Below are 23,184 nucleotides of genomic sequence, written 5' to 3'. Positions count from 1 at the left end.
ATTCCTACAATGCAACATATATGAAGCTCAAAATTTAATGGTGAACAAAAGAAATCAGACACAGAAGAGTAGACAGTATATAATACCATTTAATTAAAATTCAAAAACACTAAACAATCCAAAGGTAACTACTATGATAAGAATCAGTATACTGGTTACCACAGGAAGGTAGGAGTAATAACTGCTTCTCAGACCCTGGTAATGTTCTGCATCTTAATCTGAAAAGTAGCTATGTGACTGTGTTCACTTCATAAAAATTTATCACAATATACTCAAGAGTTGTCCATCTTACTATATATATATTGTATCTCAATTTCTCAATCTTTTTCTTTTAACCTCTACACCCAACATGGGGCTTGAACTCACAAACCCAAGATCAAGTCACATGCTCTACCTACTATGCCAGCCAGACACCCCATTTCATTTTTTAAAATCTACCCCCAAAATTTCAACCCTATACTGACCAAAAGAAGGAAAGAAAAAGAAATAATTTAAATAGTTCAGCTCTCCTCTCTGATCACACCTCATCACCAATGAGGGTATGTCCTCAGACAGCAAATGCAAATAATAAGCCTGACATTAGTGCATACTGGCAAAATCCACAGATAAAGTATCAGTCATCTGAAGGGTTTCTCCACTACTGACAGGCAGCAAAAACATTGTTGAGGCAGCTAAAGAAGAATACAGAGATAGCTTTGTCTGTTTATATCATCAGAAATAAATTGAAAAAGTAATTGGAAAAATATTGAAGAGCAAGAAGAACTGAGAAAAATCACCTAAAAAGCAAATATGACAAATAACAAGAAGAATCAGCACACTGACTCTCCATAATTGTGCTCAATTGTCTCAAGCAGAGAGACACTGGAACGCTGTAATTTCCGAATATTATTATTCTATGAAATCTTAAAATATACATTAGTACCTTATACAGTTTATACATTCTATAGAATTGTATAAACAAAACCAAGTATAACTTACTTAAAACACATTTAAAGAAATTTTTCAAGAATAAATTAGACTGCTCTGTAAAATGCAATTCCACTGCACTATATACCTATATGAACACAAAAATACATATATTTACACACAAACAATATAAATGTTAAAAAACACAAACACACCTAAAACACACACACACACACACACACACACACACACACACACACACACACACGGGGCAGCCCCGGTGGCTCAGCGGTTTAGCGCCGCCTACAGCTCAGGGCGTGATCCTGGAGACCCAGGATCGAGTCCCACATCAGGCACCCTTCATGGAGCCTGCTTCTCCCTCTGCGTGTGTCTCTGCCTCTCTCTCTCTCTCTCCTCTCTGTGTATTCTCATAAATAAATAAATAAAATCTTTAAACACACACACACATATATATATATATATGTATATACATATATATAGATAGATAGATATGCACTTAATAGAACAAGAGATAGAAGTCTAAATACATCATTCAGAATTAGAAAAGTAAACAAAGGCACTAAAATAGCGCCAAATTATACTGGAAAGAGTAGGCCAAAAAGGAATGGCTTAGGAAGCTAATTTCTCATTTACTATAAGAAGTAATCGAGCAATAATGTCTAGAGTTGACAAATCATGAATCAGTTACAAGCACATTGGAAACGATCATCAGGAGAACCAAGAGAGTCATCTACTTTTAATCTTTTCTCTGAGGATTGTGATTGCAATTGGGACAAAGGACTGCTAATTTTCATGCAATTTAAGGTACTGTCTTATTTTTTTTTAATTTTTTTTTATTTTTATTTATTTATGATAGTCACAGAGAGAGAGAGAGGCAGAGACACAGGCAGAGGGAGAAGCAGGCTCCATGCACCGGGAGCCCGATGTGGGATTCGATCCTGGGTCTCCAGGATCGCGCCCTGGGCCAAAGGCAGGCGCCAAACCGCTGCGCCACCCAGGGATCCCCTGTCTTATATTTTTAATCATGAACTTGCCCTAAATAGGGCAATGAGTCTATTTAGCTTTGATTATTAAAACTTTAAATACAAAAATTTTCACTTCATAAATTTTAAGAGCAGATCCTATATACTTTGATCCCGGTGGAAACACATCTGTAAAAGGCATAATATCTGTCCCTATTTCACAGGTTTACTGAGAGGGTTAAAACAGATAATGTATGTAAAATAATCAGCAAGGTGCCTGGTACAAGAATTCAATTCAATTTTAGCTATCATTACTAGTATTTAGTATATTTGCATAGAATAAGGTTCAACACTAATTATTAGAACTGACAGTAATTCATTATGTAAAGTACCTGATTAATAAGCACTCAATAACTAATGAGTGAATTAATGAGTCTATATAGCTTTCAAGAAATAATTATCTTCTAAGAATACCAAATAAAATACAGTCACCTTGTTAACTACAGTGAAATCAGAATAAAACTAAAATCAAGACCTGACAAAGCACAAAAAAATCATGTCCTAATTTCACTATTTATATTAAGAATAGAAGCAGTAGCAGCAGCAACAGTAGTTACCATGTACAGCATTTCCTTCTAATGCTTTCCTGTATTTTTAAATTCTGTTTCAAATACTACATTTATAATTTTGGGAGTGGGAAGAGATCAGTTTTAGAATTCTATCCCACAAAGGAAGTAATTGCTTACAAGGGCCAAAATTTCCAAATTATGTCACGTTGTTTTTGTACAAGGAAAGGTAGTCATTAATTCTTAACGTATCTACAAAATGATATATCAACATAATTTTATTCTTGGCACATTTAGTTACCTGGGTGCAAATAAGATTCTAACTAAAATTAAAGAAGGAAATGTTTAAATTTCCCTAGAAATAGCACTATGCCATCCCCTGAAAGTACACTATTCTTTATCAACAGAGACCTAAAGAGAAATAAATGCCTGACTGGACAAAATGAAATTAACCTTCCATAAGATTAGAGAGCATAGGATATATAAGAGAATGAATATACAGCTGACCCTTGAAAAATGTGGAGATTATGGGGTGCCAACCCCCAATATAATAAAAAATACACATACAACTTTGACTTCCTAAAAATTTAACTATTAATAACCTACCGTTGACCAGAAGATTTACTAATAACATAGTAAATTAACACATATGTTGTATGTATTATATATTGTATCTTTATAATAAAGTAATCTAGAGAAAAGAAAATATTAGTAAGAAAATTATGAGGATGAGGAAATACATTTACAGTACTGTACATAAATTCATTAAAAAAAAACACATTTAAGCAGACCCATGCAATTCAAACCCATGATGTTCAAGGGTCAAGTATCTATACTTTATAAAATATATGTATTATTATTTACACTTGTAAATACTTTACAAATACTATAAATATTATCTTCTTTCCAAAGGTACATAACCTTCACTGTAGTAAGGAGCAACTTACCTCCTAATCTAGAGATCCAAATGGAGTAAAGGGAGGATCAAACTGAGATAGCCAGAAATAAGAAGGAAAACAGGATGCACGAATAACAAAGTTTTTCTCCAATGACCATATCTGCCTTAAAGTCAAAGAAGAAGTATACCTAGAATGGCCAACTCAATTTCCAAGCTTACCTGTGCATACTCTCTTTCAATGGCAGCCTTCTTCTGACTGAATGTCCTAAAAGCACAAATAAAAATTCATTACCAGAAGTATAATAATAATTTTATGTAAATTTACAAACACATCCTCAGATACTACCTGGTAAGCTGTGTTCAGGAAAAGGACAATATTTTATTCACTTATGTTCTTCGGAGTACTGCTGACAAAAGACTCTGAAAACAGAAAATCTACATTCAAATCCAGCCTCCACCATGTACTAGCTGTATGACCTTGGTCAAATCACTTGACTTTTCTGTGCCTCAAAATGGGGATAGTAACAGTACCCACCTGATAGGGACAGTATAAAATTTACTTAAGTAAAATATATAAAGTGCTCAAAACTGTATCTAACACACAGTAAAAGCTATATATGCCAGCTACTTTTAGGACAATGGCTAATGCACAGTAGGTACTAATAATATTTACTGAATTTAACCAACATAGAGGGAACTACAGAAAACAAAGTAAAAATTAAATTTGGGGGGCACCTGGCTGGCTCAGTTAGTAAAGCATGTAACTCTTAATTTTGGGGTTGTTAAGTTTGAGCCGCATGCTAGATGTAGAGATTACTTTAAAATAAAATCTTTAAAAAGAGAAAATCAAGGGCACATGAGTGGCACAATCAGTTACACATCCAATTATTGGTTTTGGCTCAGGTCATTGATCTCAGGGTCACAAGATCAAGCTCTGCAGTGGGCTCCGTGCTTGGTGCACAGTCTGCTTAAGACTCTCCCACTTGCCCCTTCCCACTATATGTGCATGCACACGCATTCTCTCTCTCAAATAAATAAAACGTTTTTAAAAAGAAGAAAATCAATTTTTGATCAACATAAAAAATAGTCAAATTAATTCCTTCATTCCAATCCTTTGTAACAGAGTTACAAAACAAAGTATAAGGCCACTAAATGTAGTATGATGGGTACACCCTGTCCATACATGTATTATATTTTATAGATTCTATGGTAATATTTTTTACATTTTAACATTTATGATATTGGGATTCATCTTTTAATAATGATTAGCAGTATTTTCTTCTATCTTAACACTACGTGAAATAACAGTACACCTTACAAACCCAAACCATAGGCAAAGTAGTCAATGAGATATAATAATATTGACAATTTTTCTTAAATAGTCTGAGCTTAAAGACTTCTCTTTTAGGGGCCAGATATCTGTGCTCTTAAAAGCACTTAAAAGGAGGGATCCCTGGGTGGCTCAGCGGTTTAGCGCCTGCCTTCGGCCCACGGTGTAATTCTGGAGTCCCAGGATCGAGTCCCACATCGGGCTCCCTGCATGGAGCCTGCTTCTCCCTCTGCTTGTGTCTCTGTTTCTCTCTGTGTCTCTCATGAATAAATAAATAAAATCTTTAAAAAAAAAAAAAGCACTTAACAAGGTGAAGATATCAGAGTAAAAAGTGTAAAATACAAACAAAGAGCTGGATTTGAAATAAGGGATAATTTAATCCAAAACTTCCACTTTAAAAAATTTTTTTTAATTTACCAACATGACTATTCATTTCTTAGATAAGAAATATAACTATTTGGGATGCCTGGGTGGCTCAGTGGTTGAGCATCTATCTGCCTTTAGCTCAGGGAGTGATCCCGGGGTCCAGGATCAAGTCCTGCATCGGGCTCCCTGCAAGGAACCTGCTTCTCCCTCTGCCTATGTCTGCCTCTCTCTCTTTCATGAATAAATAAATAAAATTTAAAAAAAAAGATAACTATTTTAGATGTTACTACATTTATTTTGAGTGGATAACTTATTTAGCCTTAAAAAAGGATGGAAACACCGACATATGCTACATAGGAAGGATGAACCTTGAGTACATTATGCTGAATGAAGTCAGTCAGTCACAAAAAGACAAATACTTTAGGGTTCCATTTATATGAGGTACTTAGAGTAGTGAAATCATATAGACAGAAAGAATGGAGGTTACCAGGGGCTGGGAAGAGAGGATCAGAGGAGTCATTATTTAATCAGTACAGTTTCAGTTTTACAAGATAAGGAGTTCTGGAGATAGATGATGGTGATAGTTGCAGAACAATATGAAGTACTTAATACCATTAACTATACACTTAAAAATGGCTAAGATTTATATCATATATTTTACTATAGCAAAAAATAAAAGGGAAAAAAAAGTAAAGCAAGACCTTTTCCTTAAGAATGTTCAAGTGAAGAGTCCAAGAAAACAAGTACTCTTTTACTCTGAACATGCATATCAACTAATTTTAAAGTTCTCAGTGGGATTTTTAGTTATGAAATAATTACATGTCTACTAAGTAATTTTCTGTTCTAACTAAAGAAAACATATCCAAGTTGGCAACTATTCAAAATCAACATCATTAATATTAGAAATCTATTTATTATAATTCAGTCAAGAGAGAACAAAAAATCTTCTCATAATCTCCATATAAAATGAAAAGGCATTTGTTAAAATTCAACATCAGTTTCTCATAAACATCTTTAGAAATATTAATGGGTGCTATAATTAAACAGATGGACAAGAACAAGTGATGGTAAGAACGTGGAGAAATTAGAACTCTCATGCAACACTAGGAGGAATGTAAAATGGTACAGCTGCTTTAGAAAATCACAGTCTGGGAGTTCCTCAAAAGGTTAAACATAGTATTATCATATGACCCAGAAGTTCTATTCCTAGGTATATACCCAAGAAAACTTAAAACATATGTCTATACAAAAATCTGTTAAAGAACATTCATAGCAGCACTATTCCTGATCACCAAAAGTGATCAGGTAAGTTGGTGGACATTTGGGTAGTTGATATGCATGTTCAGAGTAAAAGAGTTGTTGTTTTCTTGGAGACTTCACTTGAACATTATCTGATGATCAGATAAACAAGATGTGGTATATTATATGGTATTATTCAAATATTATTCAAAAAAGGAATGAAGGGGTGCCTGGGATGGCTCAGCCAGGTGAGCATCTGTCTTCAGCTCAGGTCATGATCTCCGGGTCCTGGGACTGAGTCCCACATCAGGCTTACTGCTCAGCAGTAGTCTGCTTTTCTCTCTCTCTCTCTCTCTCTCTCTCTTCCCTTCCCCATCTCTCATTCTCTCTCTCAAATAAAAATAAATCTTTTTTTAAAAAAAGGAATGAAATACTAATACATGATACAGTATGGATGAACCTGGAAAGCACTATGCTAAGAAGTCACATAAAAGGCCACATATTATATGATTCCATTTATACAGAATGTCCCAGAATAAGCAAGTCTATAGAAAGTAGATCAGTGGTTGCTAAGGGATGGAGAGTTTAGATAAGTCTGTCATTATTTCAAAAGTATTTTTCTTTTAATTAGATAAGTTGATCATAAAGTTCATATGGAAAAATGAACATTCAATAGTCACAAACATTCTGAAAAATAATATTTTTAAAAGACCTACCTTAACTAGATAATAAAAATTAATTTAAAAAGTGACAATACTTAAGACAGCTTGGTAATGGAACACAAGTAAGATAACGGAACATAAGGTCAAAAATATATCCAAAATAGAGCTACGCTATACCCAACAATGACACTATTAGGTATTTACCGAAAGGATACAAACATAGTGATTGAAAGGGACACCTGCACCCCAATGTTTATAGAGGCAAGGTCCACCAACAGCCAAAGCATGAAAAAAGCCCAGATGTCCATCAACAGATGAATGGATAAAAATTTGGTATATGTGTACGCGCGCGCGCACACACACACACAAAATTTGGTATATGTGAACGCACACGCGCACACACACACACAGAGGAATATTACTCAGCCATCAATAAGAATAAAATCTTGCCATTTGCAACAACGTGGACAGAACTAGAGGGTATTAGGTGCTATGTGAAATAAGTCAGAGAAAGACAAATATCCTATAATTTCATTCATATGTGGAATTTTAGAAACAAAACAGATGAACACAGAGGAAGGGAAGGAAAAATAAAATAAAATGAAATCAGGGAGGGAGACAAACCATAAGAGACTCTTAACTCTAGAAAATAAACTGAGAGTTGCTGGAGGGGAGCTGGGTGGGGGGATGGGGTAACTGGGTGATGGATATTAAGGAGGGCACGTGTGTAGTGAGCACTGAATATTGTATGCAACTGATGAATCACCAAATTCTACCTCTGAAACTAATAATACACTGTATATTAATTAAATTGATTTTTTAAAAGACAGTGGCTTTCAGGGTGTTACACATCAGTCACAGCAGTGAGATTAGTCAATGCTCCCTGATCTCTGGGTCCCAGCTATGCTGGTGATCAGTTAGGCCCAGCTGTGGATCCCTGCCTTTTGCTTCTCTTTATCTCCACATAATTTTGTAAGCACATAATTACTTGCATGAAATCACTTTTAACTGGAATGTCCAAAGTAAAGAATTTGTTTTTTGCATTGAAAAAAAAGGGAAAGAAAGAAATACACCCAAATACACAAAAATTTAGTAACTGGAAAAGAGAACACTTTGACTCAAAGGGGAAAATATGGATTACTTAGTAAATTGTTCTGAGGTAGCTTTATACGAAGATGCAATGTTAAAAAAATAGAAAAGTTAACAGAATAATGTATAGATAATATACTATCTTTTCATATAAAAATGTTTACACATATACACTGTATTATAACACTACTCAATTGCAATACAAACAGTCCCCAACGTACAATGGTTCAACTTATAATTTTTTGACTTCACAATAGTGTAAAAGTAACATCCATTCAGTAGAAACCATACTTCAAATTTTAAATTTTGATCTTTCCCTGAGCTAGCAATATGCAGCACAAAATTCTCCATTGTGATGCAAGGCAATATCAGCTAGCCCTAGCTCTCAGTCAGCCACACAATCCCAATGGGAAACAATTGATACACTTACAACCATTCTAAAGCCATACAACCATTGCTTTTTACTTTCAGTATAGCATTCAATAAATTACATGAAATACTCGACACTTTATTATAAAACAGGCTTTATGTTAGATGATTTTGCCCAACTGTAAGTTAATCTAAGTGTTCTCAGCATGCTTACAGTAGGCTAGGCTAAGTTATGATGTTCTGTAGGTTAGGTATATAAAATGCATTTTTGATTTAATGGTATTTTCAATCTTCAATGGGTTTATCAGAACATAACCCCACTGTAAGCCAAGAAAAATCTATAGTCCCTCAAATGAAAAACTGTTCTGTGGGAAAATGCCTACTGTGATCCCCTTAGGAATTACTGTGATAATATTCTCTCAAATATTAACACGAAACTGACTTGACAATGGCTCCATATGAAGAAAGGAACCGATGTCAACAGCAGAAGAAAGGGGATGCCTCAGTGGCTGGTGGCTCAGTAGCTGAGCATCTACCTTCGGCTCAAGGCGTGATCCCAGGGTCCTGGAATCAAGTCCCACATCAGGCTCCACACAGGGAGCTCGCTTCTCCCTTTAGGTCTCTGCCTCTATCTGTATGTCTCTCATGAATAAATAAAATCTTTAGTTTATTTATGAGAGATGGAGAGAGAGAGAGAGAGGCAGAGACACAGGCAGAGGGAGAAGCAGGCTCCATATAAGGGTCCCAATATGGGACTCAATCCTGGGACTCTGGGTTCAGGCCCTGAGCCAACAGCAGACACTCAACCGCTGAACCACCCAGGGGCCCCTAAATAAAATCTTTTTAAAAACTGTAGAAGAGGCAGCCCAGGTAGCTCAGCGGTTTAGCACCACCTTCAGCCCAGGGCGTGATCCTGAAGACCCGGGATCGAGTCCCACGTCAGGCTCCCTGCATGGAGCCTGCTTCTCCCTCTGCCTGTGTCTCTGCCTCTCTCTCTCTGTGTTTCTCTCATGAATAAATAAAAAATAAAAACCTTAAAAAAAATAGAAGAAAGACCTTTTACTGTATTGTTTGTATTATTTGAATTTATACCATGTGTACATGCATGTATTTTTGAGGTGAAATTTATATGACCACAATTAACCACTTTAAAGTATTCAGTCCAATAGCATTTTCTTTTTTTTTTTAAGATTTTATTTATTTATTTATTTGTGAGACAGAGAGAGAGAGAGAGAGAGAGAGAGGCAGAGACACAGGCAGAGGGAGAACAGGCTCCATGCCGGGAGCCCAACGCGGGACTCGATCCCGGGACTCCAGGATCGCACCCTGGGCCAAAGGCAGGCGCCAAACCACTGAGCCACCCAGGGATCCCTCAATAGCATTTTCATGTGTTCAGTGTATACGACTACCACCTCTCTCTACTTTCAAAACCTTTTAATTACTCCAGAAGAACACTGCATATCCACTAGGTAATCACTTCCATTCCCCCTACCCCATACCAACGAACTAATTTTCTGGCTCTACAGATTTACCTATTCTGGATATTTCATATAAAAAGAATCATGCAATGTGACCCTTTGTGTCTGGCTTCTTTGATTTAGAGTTTTCAACGTCCAAGTTGTAGAATGTATCAATACTTGATTACTTTTTGTGACTGAATAATACTCCATTGTATGGATATACTACAATTTGTTGATCCATTCATCCACTGACAGACATTTGGGTTGTTTCACATCTTCACTATTATGAGTAATGATGCTACAAACACTTGTTTATGGATTTCTATGTAGAAATAGGTTTTAAGTTCTCTTAGGTATATACCTAGGATTAAAACTACTGGGTCATATGGTAATTCTATGTTTAACTTGCTAAAGAATTTTCAAACTATTTTCCATAATGGCTATATCATTTTACATTCCCACTGCATATTTTTTAAATTTAATAGTTAAATAAAACAAACTATACTTTAAAAAATTATATTACATTCATTCATTAGAATCCTATATGGCCACTAAAAAGAATGTGGTAGCTCTATATATACTGGTATGGAGAGATATCCTCAATTAGCTCATGCAATAAATACTGGTCAGACACTGTATAGGTAATGATGATACAAAGGGAATAAGACAGGCCAGTATAAATAAGAGTAAAAAAAATTATATAAAGAATAATTTAATAATAAATTGAAAAATGAGAAGTACTATGAAGAAAGCTACAATATGTTATCCATTATTTTTTTAAAGCTTCAGAAGAGTGTGTAAAGGAAGATCTCATCTTTAAAATATATTAAATATATATACCTCTATATAATACAGATGCCTATTTACACTAAAAAATACCTGAAAAATACATATAAGGGGAAGGACATTCAAAGAATATATGCCCAATTTTTATTGTTAAGGGAAGGGAGCAAGAGACTTTTATTTTCTACTCTGATCCTATGTTTGTTCCAATAATCTGTTATTTCTATAACAAGAAAAAATTAGTTATCTAATTTTCAATCTACTCCTACACTTATATGAAAAAAGTATAAATCCTGTATCATAGAAAGGAGTAAGAATAAATCCCTGCAATAATCACTTCTTTCATAAAATCCAATATTCTAAATAATTTTCCTAAAATAAAACTGATTAAGCTACTCTCCTACTAATATTTCTAAAATGGCTCCTCATCATTCCCAGACTAAAAATCTAAATTCCCTCAACATAACAGAAAAGGCTGTTAAGTGGTTTCATCTCTGTAAACTCCCCCATTCACATCCCAGATCCCAGCTAAAGCTCTTAAAAGGATCAGTAGGCTCATCTCATACTCTAGCAAATATAATCGTTTCTACTTGGAACAACTTCCCTCATTATTTGGCTTAACTTTTCCCCATCTGTCAAAAGTTAGCTTAAGCATGACCTCCTCTAAGAAGTCTTCCTGAATTCCTCTTGTGATCTGAATACCCTACTTCTGAGGTCCTCCAGCATTTTGTAACATAGCACCTACTTCAAGTATTTTAATAGTGAATTGACTATAGAGTTCCCTGAGAGCAATAAGTGTGCTTTGTATTTATATGTGTAGCACAGTACCTAAAAGCTGTAGAAGTTCATTTAATAAGTCTTTGCTGAATGAATGAACAGAAACTAAATAATTAGATTTTAGGCTCTTCAGGAGTTAAATAGCTCAGTAGGTTAGTTCCTGAAACAGGTAGAACCAAGATCATAATCTATAGCTATATGGACCAATTAAGTTTCTTGATCTTGGTCACAGATTATATCAGTAAACACACCATTTTGTATACATGAGCTTTAAATATCAAGGAGGATAAATGAGGGTGCAATAAAGGATTAACCTTGCCCAAAGAGAGGTCTGGCCTTTGCCCATGGCTTCTGAGGAGTATTCTCTAAACCTTCAGAATATCATGACTGATAATAGTGTTTTCATTTACCTGGGGACCTTAGGCCAGGCCAGATAGTCAATGCTAACAATGTGACTTACTGAGAGTAGTGTGGAGGAGAGGGGGATTGGGACAAATGATATCAACTCAACCTCTGAAGGAGCTGGAAACTAAGGTCAGCCACGTGGGCAGTCAATCATATCCAAGTGACCGAATATACCTCTTCCCTTAAGTGATTTTAAATTACGTATTTTCACTATTAAAAAAAAAAAACCCACAACCTTCAGTAAACTTTCAGTGAGTTCTGTGAGTCCTTCTATGAATTATCAAATCTAAGAATGGTCCTAGGAACCTTTGATCTTGCAAATCATTTCTGAAGTGAGGGTGATCTTAGAGACCTCCAAACTTGCAGTCAGAGTTGTCTTGGGGACTCCCTAACTCTAGAATTCATCACCAGAATAAGCAGAACACCTCAAAATGTTCTAATTATTAATGGTGGTTGGAAATAGGATATCAATAACCATAATGATGAATGTTAAAAATAAACACATGCACTAAATAGCTAAAATTTAAAAAGACGAATTAACTATAAATATCAGTAAGAATACAGAGCAATGAGACTGTCAAGGGTGGGACTGTAAAATAATACAACCACTTTGGGGAAAAAATATGATATTTCTTATATACTTAAGCATACACCTATCTTGACATAACAATTTTAAAAGTAGGCATTTACTAAGAGGAATGAAAACAGATGTCCCTAAATTTAGACTTCACAAAAATACTTATAGCACCTTTATTCATAAACAGACAGAAACAAGAAGCAGTCTAGGTGTCCATCAGTGGGATAACAGATCAACAAACAGTGATACATATCCAAAATATATAAAGAACTTCTAAAACTCAACACCCAAAAAAACAAATAATCCAATTAAAAATGGGCGCATGACATGATTGGACAACTTTCCAAAAAAGACATACAGATGGCCAACAGATATGCAAAAAGATGCTCAACCCACTCATCATCAAGAAAATAGAAATCAAAACTACAATGAGAGATTACCTTACACCGGTTAAAAGAGCTAAAATCAACAACACAAGGAAAAAGGAAGACTCTCCTGCACTGCTGGTAGGAATGCAAACTGGTGCAGCCACTCTAGACAACAGTATGGAGGTGCCTCAAAAGTTAAAAATAGAGCTAACCCTAATGATCTAGCCACTGAACTACTAAGTATTTTATCCAAAGAATACAAAAATGCTAATTCAAAGGGATACACATACCCCAATGTTTGCAGCAGCATTACTCACAATAACCAAACTATGGAAGTAGCCCAAGTGTCCACTGATGATGGGTAAAGAAGATGTAGTATGTGTATGTAGATATAGATAATGGAATATTACTCAGCCAAAAAAAAGAATATATCTTGCTATTTGCAACAATGTAGATGGAGTGAGGAGTACTATGCCAAGTGAAATAAGTTAGAGAAAAACAAATACCATACCATTTCAGTCATATGTGGAATTTAAGAAACAAAAACAAATGAGCAAGGGAAAAAAGAGGGAGAGAGAGAGAGAGAGAGAGAGAGAGAGGTAAACCAAGAAACAGATACTTAACTATAGAAAATAAACTAATGGTTACCAGAAAGGAGGTGGTAAGGAGGATGGGTTAAATAGGTGAGAGAGATTAAGGAGTGTACTTGTGATGAGCATCAGGTATTGTAGGAAAGTGCTGAGTCACTATATTGTACACCTGAAACTAATATTACACTGTATGTTAACTGGGATTTAAATTTAAAAAATTTAAAAGATTAAAAAAGCAATGATATATTCTTAAAAGAGAGTAAAACAGCAATAAAAATAAATGGACTATAAGATGACTACCACATTTTTTATTATCCTGAGTTAATTTACCTATGTTATTTTACAAATAACACTGTGTAAATACAACTAATATCAAATATAAAAATAATTTTTTACCATGGACAACAAACTGGGGTAAGGGAACTAATACTTGTATTATTAGCCCATTGACAACTCTTCCATAAAAAAATATTTATGGGTGCTTGGGTGGTTGTCAGTGAAGCATCTGCCTTTGGCTCAGGTCATGATCTCAGGCTCCTGGGATTAGCAGGGAGCCTGCTACTCCCTCTTCCTCTGCCCCTCCCCACTACTTGTGTACACTCTCATGCTCTAGGGCTCTCTCAAATAAGTAAATTTTTTTTTAATCCTTATAATTTGTTCTGGAATCCAGTGGCTATTTTGCAGTCAATATGGCAGTAACATTAAAATGATGACATGAACATTTTTTTTAATAATTTTTAAGATTTCATTTTTTAAAGTAATCTCTATACCAACATGGGGCTCAAACTTACTACTCTGAGATTAAAAGTGACATGCTCTACCAAGCAAGCCAACCAGGCACTCCCACCCTCAAATATTTTTAAATCAATGCAAGTAGAATAAAGAACTAAAACTATGCAAGTCTGGCAGAGAGGAAATTATATGGCTCCTAATAAAAATATTCACTGACACCTGTCTTCTGAATTTCAGGTATTCTGCTAATCAGGCACAGGAAATATAAAGATGGAGACATGGACTCTCCATTCAAGGGATTCGCTAGCACAAAGTATAAATAGATGATGCCAAGATTCACAAATGCTATCATCATAAAATGAAATGTATAAGTGTTCTTATTTCTTATTAATTAGGCAACCTTGGGCAAGTTAATTTTCCTGCCTGTGCTTCAGTTTCCTATAAAAAGAACTCATCTACCTCATGGGATTATTATGAGGATGAAATGTACATATTTGTAAAGCACTTAGAACAGACTTGGCACACACTAAATGCTAGAAAAGTCTTTGTTAAATAAGTGCAAATACATTCCACATTTTATAATTATGAAATTTAATCCGGTTTAAATATTTTGACTAAATGAATATGCAAAGCACCAACAAAAAAATACATTTTAAGTAACTGGTCTTGATGACAGAGCAAAGTGAGAATCTCCCTACTCCTCTCAGAAATTACCCAAAAGCAAAAACAAAGAAAAAATACAATGCAAATATGATCTCCAATAAAACTAGAAAACATGAAATATAAGTCAAAGGCCGAAAGAGAGACAAACTGGAAAAAGAGGGTAAATATAAGGCATAAGGCTCCAAAACTCAAGGGGGAAGATACATACATTTCTTCAAGTATACTTCCTGAGGTATAAAATTGAAACCACATCTGCAACAACAAAAACAGGGGACATGGGCTGGGGGAGGGAGCTTTGCTGTTCACAGTTTGTAGAAGTAGAGGAGACAGTACTAAATTCGGAATCACACAAACAAGCTACACTAGCAGAAATTAGGCTGCTGGTGTGGCAAAAAGATAGTGAGACAGCCTACACTATGAACAGCCCTACCTACAGCAGTAAATCCTCTCTGGTAGAGGAGAAATAAAATAAATTGGTACACACAACCCCAGTTATAAAGAAAATTACCGTAAATTTGGAAGACAGTAGCTACCCTGAGATACCTATTTCTGATATCCTAAAAAGCAGTACAGGAAGAACACTCTTCATTCAAAAATAACCCAAACAGAAGCAGGAAGAGAATATATAAATGCAAAATTTTAAAAAAGGAAAAACAGTAGCCAAAGGACAGTCATGAGAAAAATGCTGCCATGGAGCAGATAAAAAAATGTAACCATATACTTCAAATGAATTTTTAAAATTTAAGCAATAATTTTAAAAACTAATGAAGCAAATACCACTTCCAGATTGAATTAGAATGTTTAAGTGCCAAGAGTAATGCAATCTTGTTCCTGATCTGAGGAGGAAAGCTTTGTCTTGCGCCACTTAGTACAGCTGACCCTTGAACAACACAGGCAGTAAAAAAATCCATCCATGACTTCTTACTTCCCAAAACCTTAACTATCACAGACATCTGGTGACAGGCAGCCTTACCAATAACAGTCATATTTTGTATGTGCATCATATACATATTTTGTATATGTATTATAGTCCATACTCTTACAATAAACTAAGATGGATAAAAAGAAAATGTTAAGAAAATCGTAAGGGAAATAAATTTGCAGTACTGTATTATATCAAAATAATTGCACCCACACGGTTCAAATTCATGCTGTCCAAGAGTCAACTGTATAATGTTACTGTGGGTTTTTGTACATGCCCCTTATTATATTACGGAAGTTTCCTTTTATTCTTAGTTTACGGAGTGGTCTTTTTTTTAAGATTTTATTTATTTATTCATGATAGACATAAGAGTGAGAGAGAGAGGCAGAAGGAGAAGCAGGCTCCATGCAGGGAGCCCGACGTGGTACTTGATCCCGGGACTCCAGGATCGCGCCCTGGACCAAAGGCAGGCGCCAAACCGCTGAGCCACCTAGGGATCCCCCTATGGAGTGTTTTTTAATGTATTTATTTAAAATTTTTATTTGAATAGTTGACACATAATGTCACATGTGTTTATATGTGTTACAGTGTTTCAACATATGTATACACTATGTTGTATACAACATAGTGATTTAACTTATCTATAAGTTATGATCATTACAAGTGCAGCTACCATCTGTCACCACAGGATACTATTACAATGTCACAGACTATATTTTCTATACTATGTCTTTAGTTTACTGAGCATTTGTATCATGAAAAGGTGTTGAATTTTGTAAAATGCTTTTATTTTTCTTGCCTCTATTGAGAGGATTATGTGGTTTCTGTCCTTTGTTCTGTTCATATTGTGTATTTCATTCACTGATTTTCTTATATTAAACTTTTGCATTCCTGAGATGAATCTCACTTCATCCTAGTATATAATTCTGTAAATGTGTTGTCAGATTCGGTTTGCCAGTATTTTGTCAAGAATCTCTGCATCAAGGGGAGGAGGGCGGGGGGTGGGAGTGAATGGGTGACGGGCACTGGGGGTTATTCTGTATGTTAGTAAATTGAACACCAATAAAAAATTAAAAAAAAAAAACAAAAAAAAAAGAATCTCTGCATCAATGTTTGTAAGGGATATTGATCTGTAGTTTTCTTGTGCTGTCTTTGGCTTTTGTGATAGAAAAAGGAGGACCTTACAGAATGTGAGTGTTCCATCCTCTATCATTTTTTGCAAGTGTTTGAGTTTTAACTGTGATAAAATCCTCCTATGAACTGTGTTGTCCTGGACACTCTGTTGGAAGGTTTTTTAGTACCTTTTGATTCAATCTCCTTACTTGTGAAAGGTCTGTTAAGAATTTCTATTTTTTTCTTTTACCAGTTTCAGTAATTTGTATGTTTTTAGGAATTTGTCCTATCTATCTAGTTTACAATACTTTTTACTTCAACTGTACAATAGAGAGTACTGTCCCTACTTTCATTTCTGATTTTAGTTATTTGCATCTCTCTCCTTTTTTCTTACACTAAAGGTTTGTCTCTTGTTGACTTTTTCAAAGAATTGACTTTGGTTTCGTTAATTCTGTCTACTGTGTATTTTCTTTTTCACTTATTTCTGAATCTTTTTTTTTTTTCTTCTTTTGCTGGCTTTGGATTTGGTTTGCTCTTTTTTCTAGTTTCTTGGATGTAAAGTTAGGTTGACTTGAGATCTTTATTTTTAATATAGGTGTTTCAAACTATCAATTTCCCAGAGTAGTGTCACTCCATACCATAAGTTTTGGTACATGATGTTTTTGTTTTCATTCCTTTCAAAGTATTTTCTAATTTCCCCAGGGATTTCCTTTGACCTACTAGTTAAGTAGTTAGTTAAGAGGGTATTATGCTCACTGAAGTAAGTCAATCGAAGAAGAACAATCATCATATGATTTCACTCAAATGGGAAATATAAGAAATAGTGAAAGGGATTATAAGACAAAGGAGGGAAAATGAGTGGGAAAAATTAGAGAGGGTGACAAAACATGAGAGATTCCTAACTCTAGGAAATGAACAAAGGGTAGTGGAAGGGTAGGTGGGTGGAGGGATGGGGTAACTTGGTGACAGGCACTGAGGAAAGCACTTAATGAGATGAGCAGCGGGTGTTAAACTATATGTTTGCAAATCAAATTTCAATTAAAAAATATATTATTAAATTTCCATATATTTGCAAATTTTTTGGTTTTCCTTCTGTTAATTTCTGTAGCTTCATTCCAATGTGGTCAGAGGAAATATTCTGTATGATTGTGATCTTTTAGATTTTACTGATAATTGTTCGTGGCCCAACTTATGGTCTATCCTGGAGAATATTCCATTTGCACTTGAATGTATATCCTACTTTGTTGGGTAGTGTTCTGTATATGTCTATGAGGCCTAGTTATTTTATATTATTTTTCAATGAAATAGAATTGATGATCCAGAAACAAACCGAAACATCCACAGCCAACTGATTTTCAACAAGATGCCAAGACCATTCAAAGGAGAAAGAATAGTTTTTTCAACAAATGGTGCTAGGACAAGTGAATTTCCACAAAAAAAAAAACAATGAGTTGGACCCCATCTCATTCCAAATATAAAATTTATTCAAAATGGATCAAAGACTAGATTTAATAGCTAAAATTATAAAATTCTTAAAAGAAATCACAGGAGTCTTTAAGATCTCCAATTTGGTAGCAGATTCTTTTTTCTTTCTAAAATTTATTTATTTATTCAAGAGAGAGCAAGGGGAGGGGCAGATAGAGAAAGAGAGAAAATCCTCAACCAGACTCCCCAATGGGCATGGAGTCTGAAGTGGGGCTCTAACCCAGAACCCTAAGATCATGACCCAAGCTGAAACCAAGAGCCAGACCCTCAACCCATTGAAACACCCAGGCACCTCTTGACAACAGATTCTTAAATAGAATACCAAAACCGTATCAACTAAAGAAAAAATAAGTAAAACAAACTTTATCAAAATTAAAAGTATCTGCGCATCAAAGGACATTATCAAGAATGTGATAAGAAGGGATGCCTGGCTGGCTCAGCAGGTGGAGCATATGGCTCTCTTAATCTTGGGGTTATAAGTTCAAGCCCCACACTGGGTGTATATTACTTTAAAAAGTAGTAAAAGGGCAGTGTTATGAAAAGACAAAAGAATGGGAAAAGTATTTGCAAATCATGCATCTGATAATGGTTTAATATCTAGAATACATAGAGAACTCTTACAATTTACAGCGAAGAAACAAAAAGGTCAATTTTTAAAAGGGCAAAGGTATTAAATATACACTTCTCCACAGAAAATATACAAATGGCTAATAAACACATGAAAACACATAAAAAATACGTCCAACATCCATTAGTAACTAGGGAAATTCAAATCAAAACTACCATGAGATATCACTTTGTACCCACTGGAATGGTTATAAAACAAAAGCAAAATGGAAAAGAACAAATACTAGCCAAAATCTAGAGAAATAAGAACCCTCATATATTTCTGATGAGAATGTAAAATGGTGCACCTGCTACTGAAAACAGCTTGGCACATCCTCAAAAAGTTAAACACAGAATTACTATATGCTGCAACAGTTCCACTCCTCAGAAAATACTAAAAAGAAATGAAAATAGATATTAAAACAAAAGTTTATATTCATAACAAAAGCTATTCATAATAGCCAAAAAGTGGAAACAACCCAAATGTCCAGCAATAGACCAATGAATTTTTTAAAATGTAGTATATTCATATAATGAAATATTATTTAGCCACAGAAATCAATAAATACTGATATATACTACAACATGGATGAACCTCAAAAATACCATGCTATGTGAAATAAGCCAATCATAAAAGGCCACTGTATTTGTAAGGTTCTCCAGAAAAACGAAACCAATATGTGATAGATAGATAGATAGATAGATAGATAGATAGATAGATAGATAGATATAAAGAGATTTACTTTAAGGAACTAGCTCACGTGATCATGGAAGTTGGCAAATCTAAAATCTGCAGGGTGGGATAATATAGAGACCCAGAGAGAAGCCAGTGTTGCAATTTAAGTCAAAGCTGATGATGCAGTTCAAGTCCAAAGGCCATTTGTTGTAGAAGTTTCTCCTACCTGGGAAGGAGGCCAGTCGTTTGTTCTATTCAGGCCTTTAGCTACTTATATGAGGCCCACCATAATATGGTGAGTAATCTGCTTGACTCAAAGTCTACTGACTTAAATGTTAGTCTCATACAAAAACATCTTCAGAAAAACATTCAGAATAATGTTTGACCCATATCTGGGCACTGTGGCCCAGCCAAGATGACCTGTAAATTAAACATTAAAGCCACATACTGTATGTTTCCATTTATATGAAATGTCCAGAGAAGGCAAATCCATAGAAATAAAAAGCAGATTAGTAATTGTCATGTCACCCTTCCCTAAAGGGGTGAGGTAGTGAGTAACTGCTTATTTGCATGAGGTTTCTTTTTGGGGTAATAAAAATGTTCTGGAATTAGTAGTGATACTTCTACAACACTGTGAATATACTAGAAGCCACTGAATGTAAACTTTAAAATGGTTAAAATAAGCATAACTTTCTGTTATGTTAATTTTACTTTCATTTTAATTTTAAAAAATAACTTCTTGATGCTTCCTGTGAATAAGATGTGGGCCCAAAAGTGAGAGTGAGCATCAGTACACAAACTGTCATGTACCATTGAAAAGGAACACTTGGTAGATGAATGGGCTTGAAAACAGATAGTAGAAGTAAACCACTGAATTCCTAGGGGCTACAAAAGCAGTATGCAAATAGCCAGAAAAAAGAAAAATACACAGATCCAGGAAGTGCAAGGTGAACCATGGAAGATCTATAGGAAGTGCAAAGAACCTATAGAAGCACTCCAAAAATGTGGCCATCTAGATGAAATGGACAAATTCCTTGAAGAACACAAATGACCAAAAATAGAACACTTAAGAGGACTTACAATTTAAAAAATGGAATTTGTAATTAAAAGTTAAATGTCTATGCTATCCAAAGCAATCTACACATTTAATACAATCTCTATCAAAATACCATCAGCATTTTTCACAGAGCTAGAACAAGCAATCCTAAATTTGTATGGAATCAGAAAAGACCCCAAATAGCCAAAGTAATGTTGAAAAGAAAACCAAAGTTGGAAGCAAAACAATTCTGGACTTTAAGTTTTATTACAAAGCTGTAATCATCAAGACAATATGGTACTGACACAAAAACAGACACATAGATCAACAGAACAGAATAGAGAACCCCAGAAATGGACCCACAGCTCTATGATCAAAAAATCTTCAACAAAGCAGGAAAAATATCCAATGGAAAAAAGATAACTCTCTTCAACAAATGGTGTTGGAGAAATTGGACAGCCACATGCAGAAGAATGAAACTGGACTTTTCTTCACACTATACACAAATATAAACTCAAAATGGATGAAGGACCTAAATGTGAGATAGGAATCCATCAAAATCCTAGAGAAGAATACAGGCAGCAACCTCTTTGACCTCAGCTGCAGTAACTTCTTGTTAGATAAGTTCCCAGAGGCAAGGGAAACAAAAGCAAAAATGAACTAGTGAGATTTCATCAAGATAAAAGCCTTTTATCAAAGGCAAAGGAAACAGTCAACAAAACTAAAAGGCAACCCTTCAGAATGGGAGAAGATATTTGCAAATGATTTATCAGATAAAGGGATAGTATTTAAAAACTTTCAAACTCAACACCCAAAAACCAAAAAAAATCCATTCCAGAAATGGGCAAAACATGGGAACAGACACTTCTCCAAAAAGACATACAAATGGACAACAGACACATGAAAAAATGCTCAATGTCACTCAGTATCAGGGAAATACAAATCAAAACTACAATGAGGGGCACCTGGGTGGCTCAGTGGGTTAAGGGTCTGCATCAGCTCAGGTCATGATCCCAGGGTCCTAGGATCAAGCCCCACATCGCGCTTCCTACCCAACAGGGAGCCTGCTTCTCCCTCCCCCTCTGCCTGCCACTCCCCCTGCTTGTGCTCTCTTTGTCAAATAAAAAAATATTTTTTAAAAAACCACATATGAGATACCACCTCACACTGGTCAAAGTGGCTAAAATTAACTCAGAAAACTACAGATGTTGGTGATGCAGAGAAAGGGGAACACTCTTATACCGCTGGAAATGCAAACTGGTGCAGCCACTCTGGAAAACAGTACAGAAGTTTCTCAAGAAGTTAAAAATGGAACTACCTTACAATCCAGCAATTGTACTACTAGGTATCTATCCAAAAGACACAAACATAGTAATTCAAAGGGGCATATGCACCCCCAATGTTCATAGCAGCAATGCCCACAATAGCCAAAATATGGAAAGAGCCACACATACACAAATAAATACATATACACAATGAAATACTATTCAGCCATATAAAAAGGAAATCTTACCATTTGAAACAACATATATGGAACTTGAGGGCATTATACTAAGTGAAATAAATCTCACAGAGAAAACGAATACTGTATGATCAACTTATAGGTAGAATCCAGAAGCTGAAATTATAGAAACAGAGAGAATAATGGTAGCTAGGGAGTGGGGGAAATGGGGATATGTTGGCCAAAGGGTACAAACCAGCTAGCTACAAAATGAGTAAGTTCTGGGGTATACCATACAGTTCTAAATGTATACCAAGATAACTACAGTTAACAATTCTATATTATACATTGAAAGTTGCTAAAAGAGTAGACCTTAAATGTTCTCATCACAAAAAAAGTTAATTACATGATGTGACGGGTGTGTTAACTAAGCTTAGTGGTAATCATTTTGCAATATATGCATGTATTGAATCATCTCATTGTATACCTTATACAATGTTATGTCAATTATATTTCAATATAATTCAATATAGCTAGGGAAAAAAATGAAATCCAACACTATGACTTTAAAGAAAGCCCTAAGAAACTAGGAATAAAAAGAAACTTCCTAGATCTGATTAAGGGTATCTATGAAAAATCTTTAGCTAAAACATGTACAATGGTCAAAGTCTCAATGGTTTTTACCTAAGATTAGGAAGAAAGAAAGGAGATAGAAAGTAAGGACATCCACTCTCACCACCTCCATTCACTATTGTATTGAAGGTTAGAGATAGTACAAAAGGGTAAGAAAAAGTAATAAGGCATAAAAATTGGAAAAGTAAAACTACCTTTATTTTCAGATGACATGACCATCTAGAGGGAACACATCAAGGAATCTCAAAAAAGCTACTAAACTAGTAAATTTAGGTAGGTCACAGGATATAAACTAATATTCAATATTAATTTCATTTCCATATCAGCAATGAACAATAAGAAAATGAAATTCTTCAATGCTCCATTTACAATAGCATCAAAAAATAAAATACTTATGGATAAATTTAACAAAAGATAAGGAATACCTGATATTGAGAACTGCAAAACATTATGAATAAATATTAAATAAGTTAAATAATAAATAAATAAAAGGATATCCTAAAATAATA

General features: G+C 34.9%; 1 protein-coding gene across 6 annotated transcripts in view; it reads right to left on the bottom strand.

Annotated features, from left to right (window-relative positions):
* The window catches only part of FCHSD2 (FCH and double SH3 domains 2), a 333,702-nt gene that overhangs the window by 270,980 nt on the left and 39,538 nt on the right, over positions 1-23,184 (bottom strand). For 5 of the 6 annotated variants that reach the window (XM_035703856.2, XM_049098913.1, XM_025459111.3 and 2 more), the window contains one exon: positions 3,573-3,618. The exons of the other annotated variant lie outside the window; for it this stretch is intronic. In XM_035703856.2, the coding sequence (XP_035559749.1) occupies positions 3,573-3,618 (46 nt within the window). The remainder of the gene's footprint in view (positions 1-3,572; positions 3,619-23,184) is intronic. 6 annotated transcript variants of the gene reach the window in all.

The sequence above is a fragment of the Canis lupus genome, chromosome 21 (assembly GCF_003254725.2).
Source record: "Canis lupus dingo isolate Sandy chromosome 21, ASM325472v2, whole genome shotgun sequence".
Classification (NCBI taxonomy): Eukaryota; Metazoa; Chordata; class Mammalia; order Carnivora; family Canidae; genus Canis; species Canis lupus.
The sequence above is the reverse complement of the archived record's forward strand: the minus strand, read 5'-3'. Positions and strand labels throughout refer to the sequence as shown.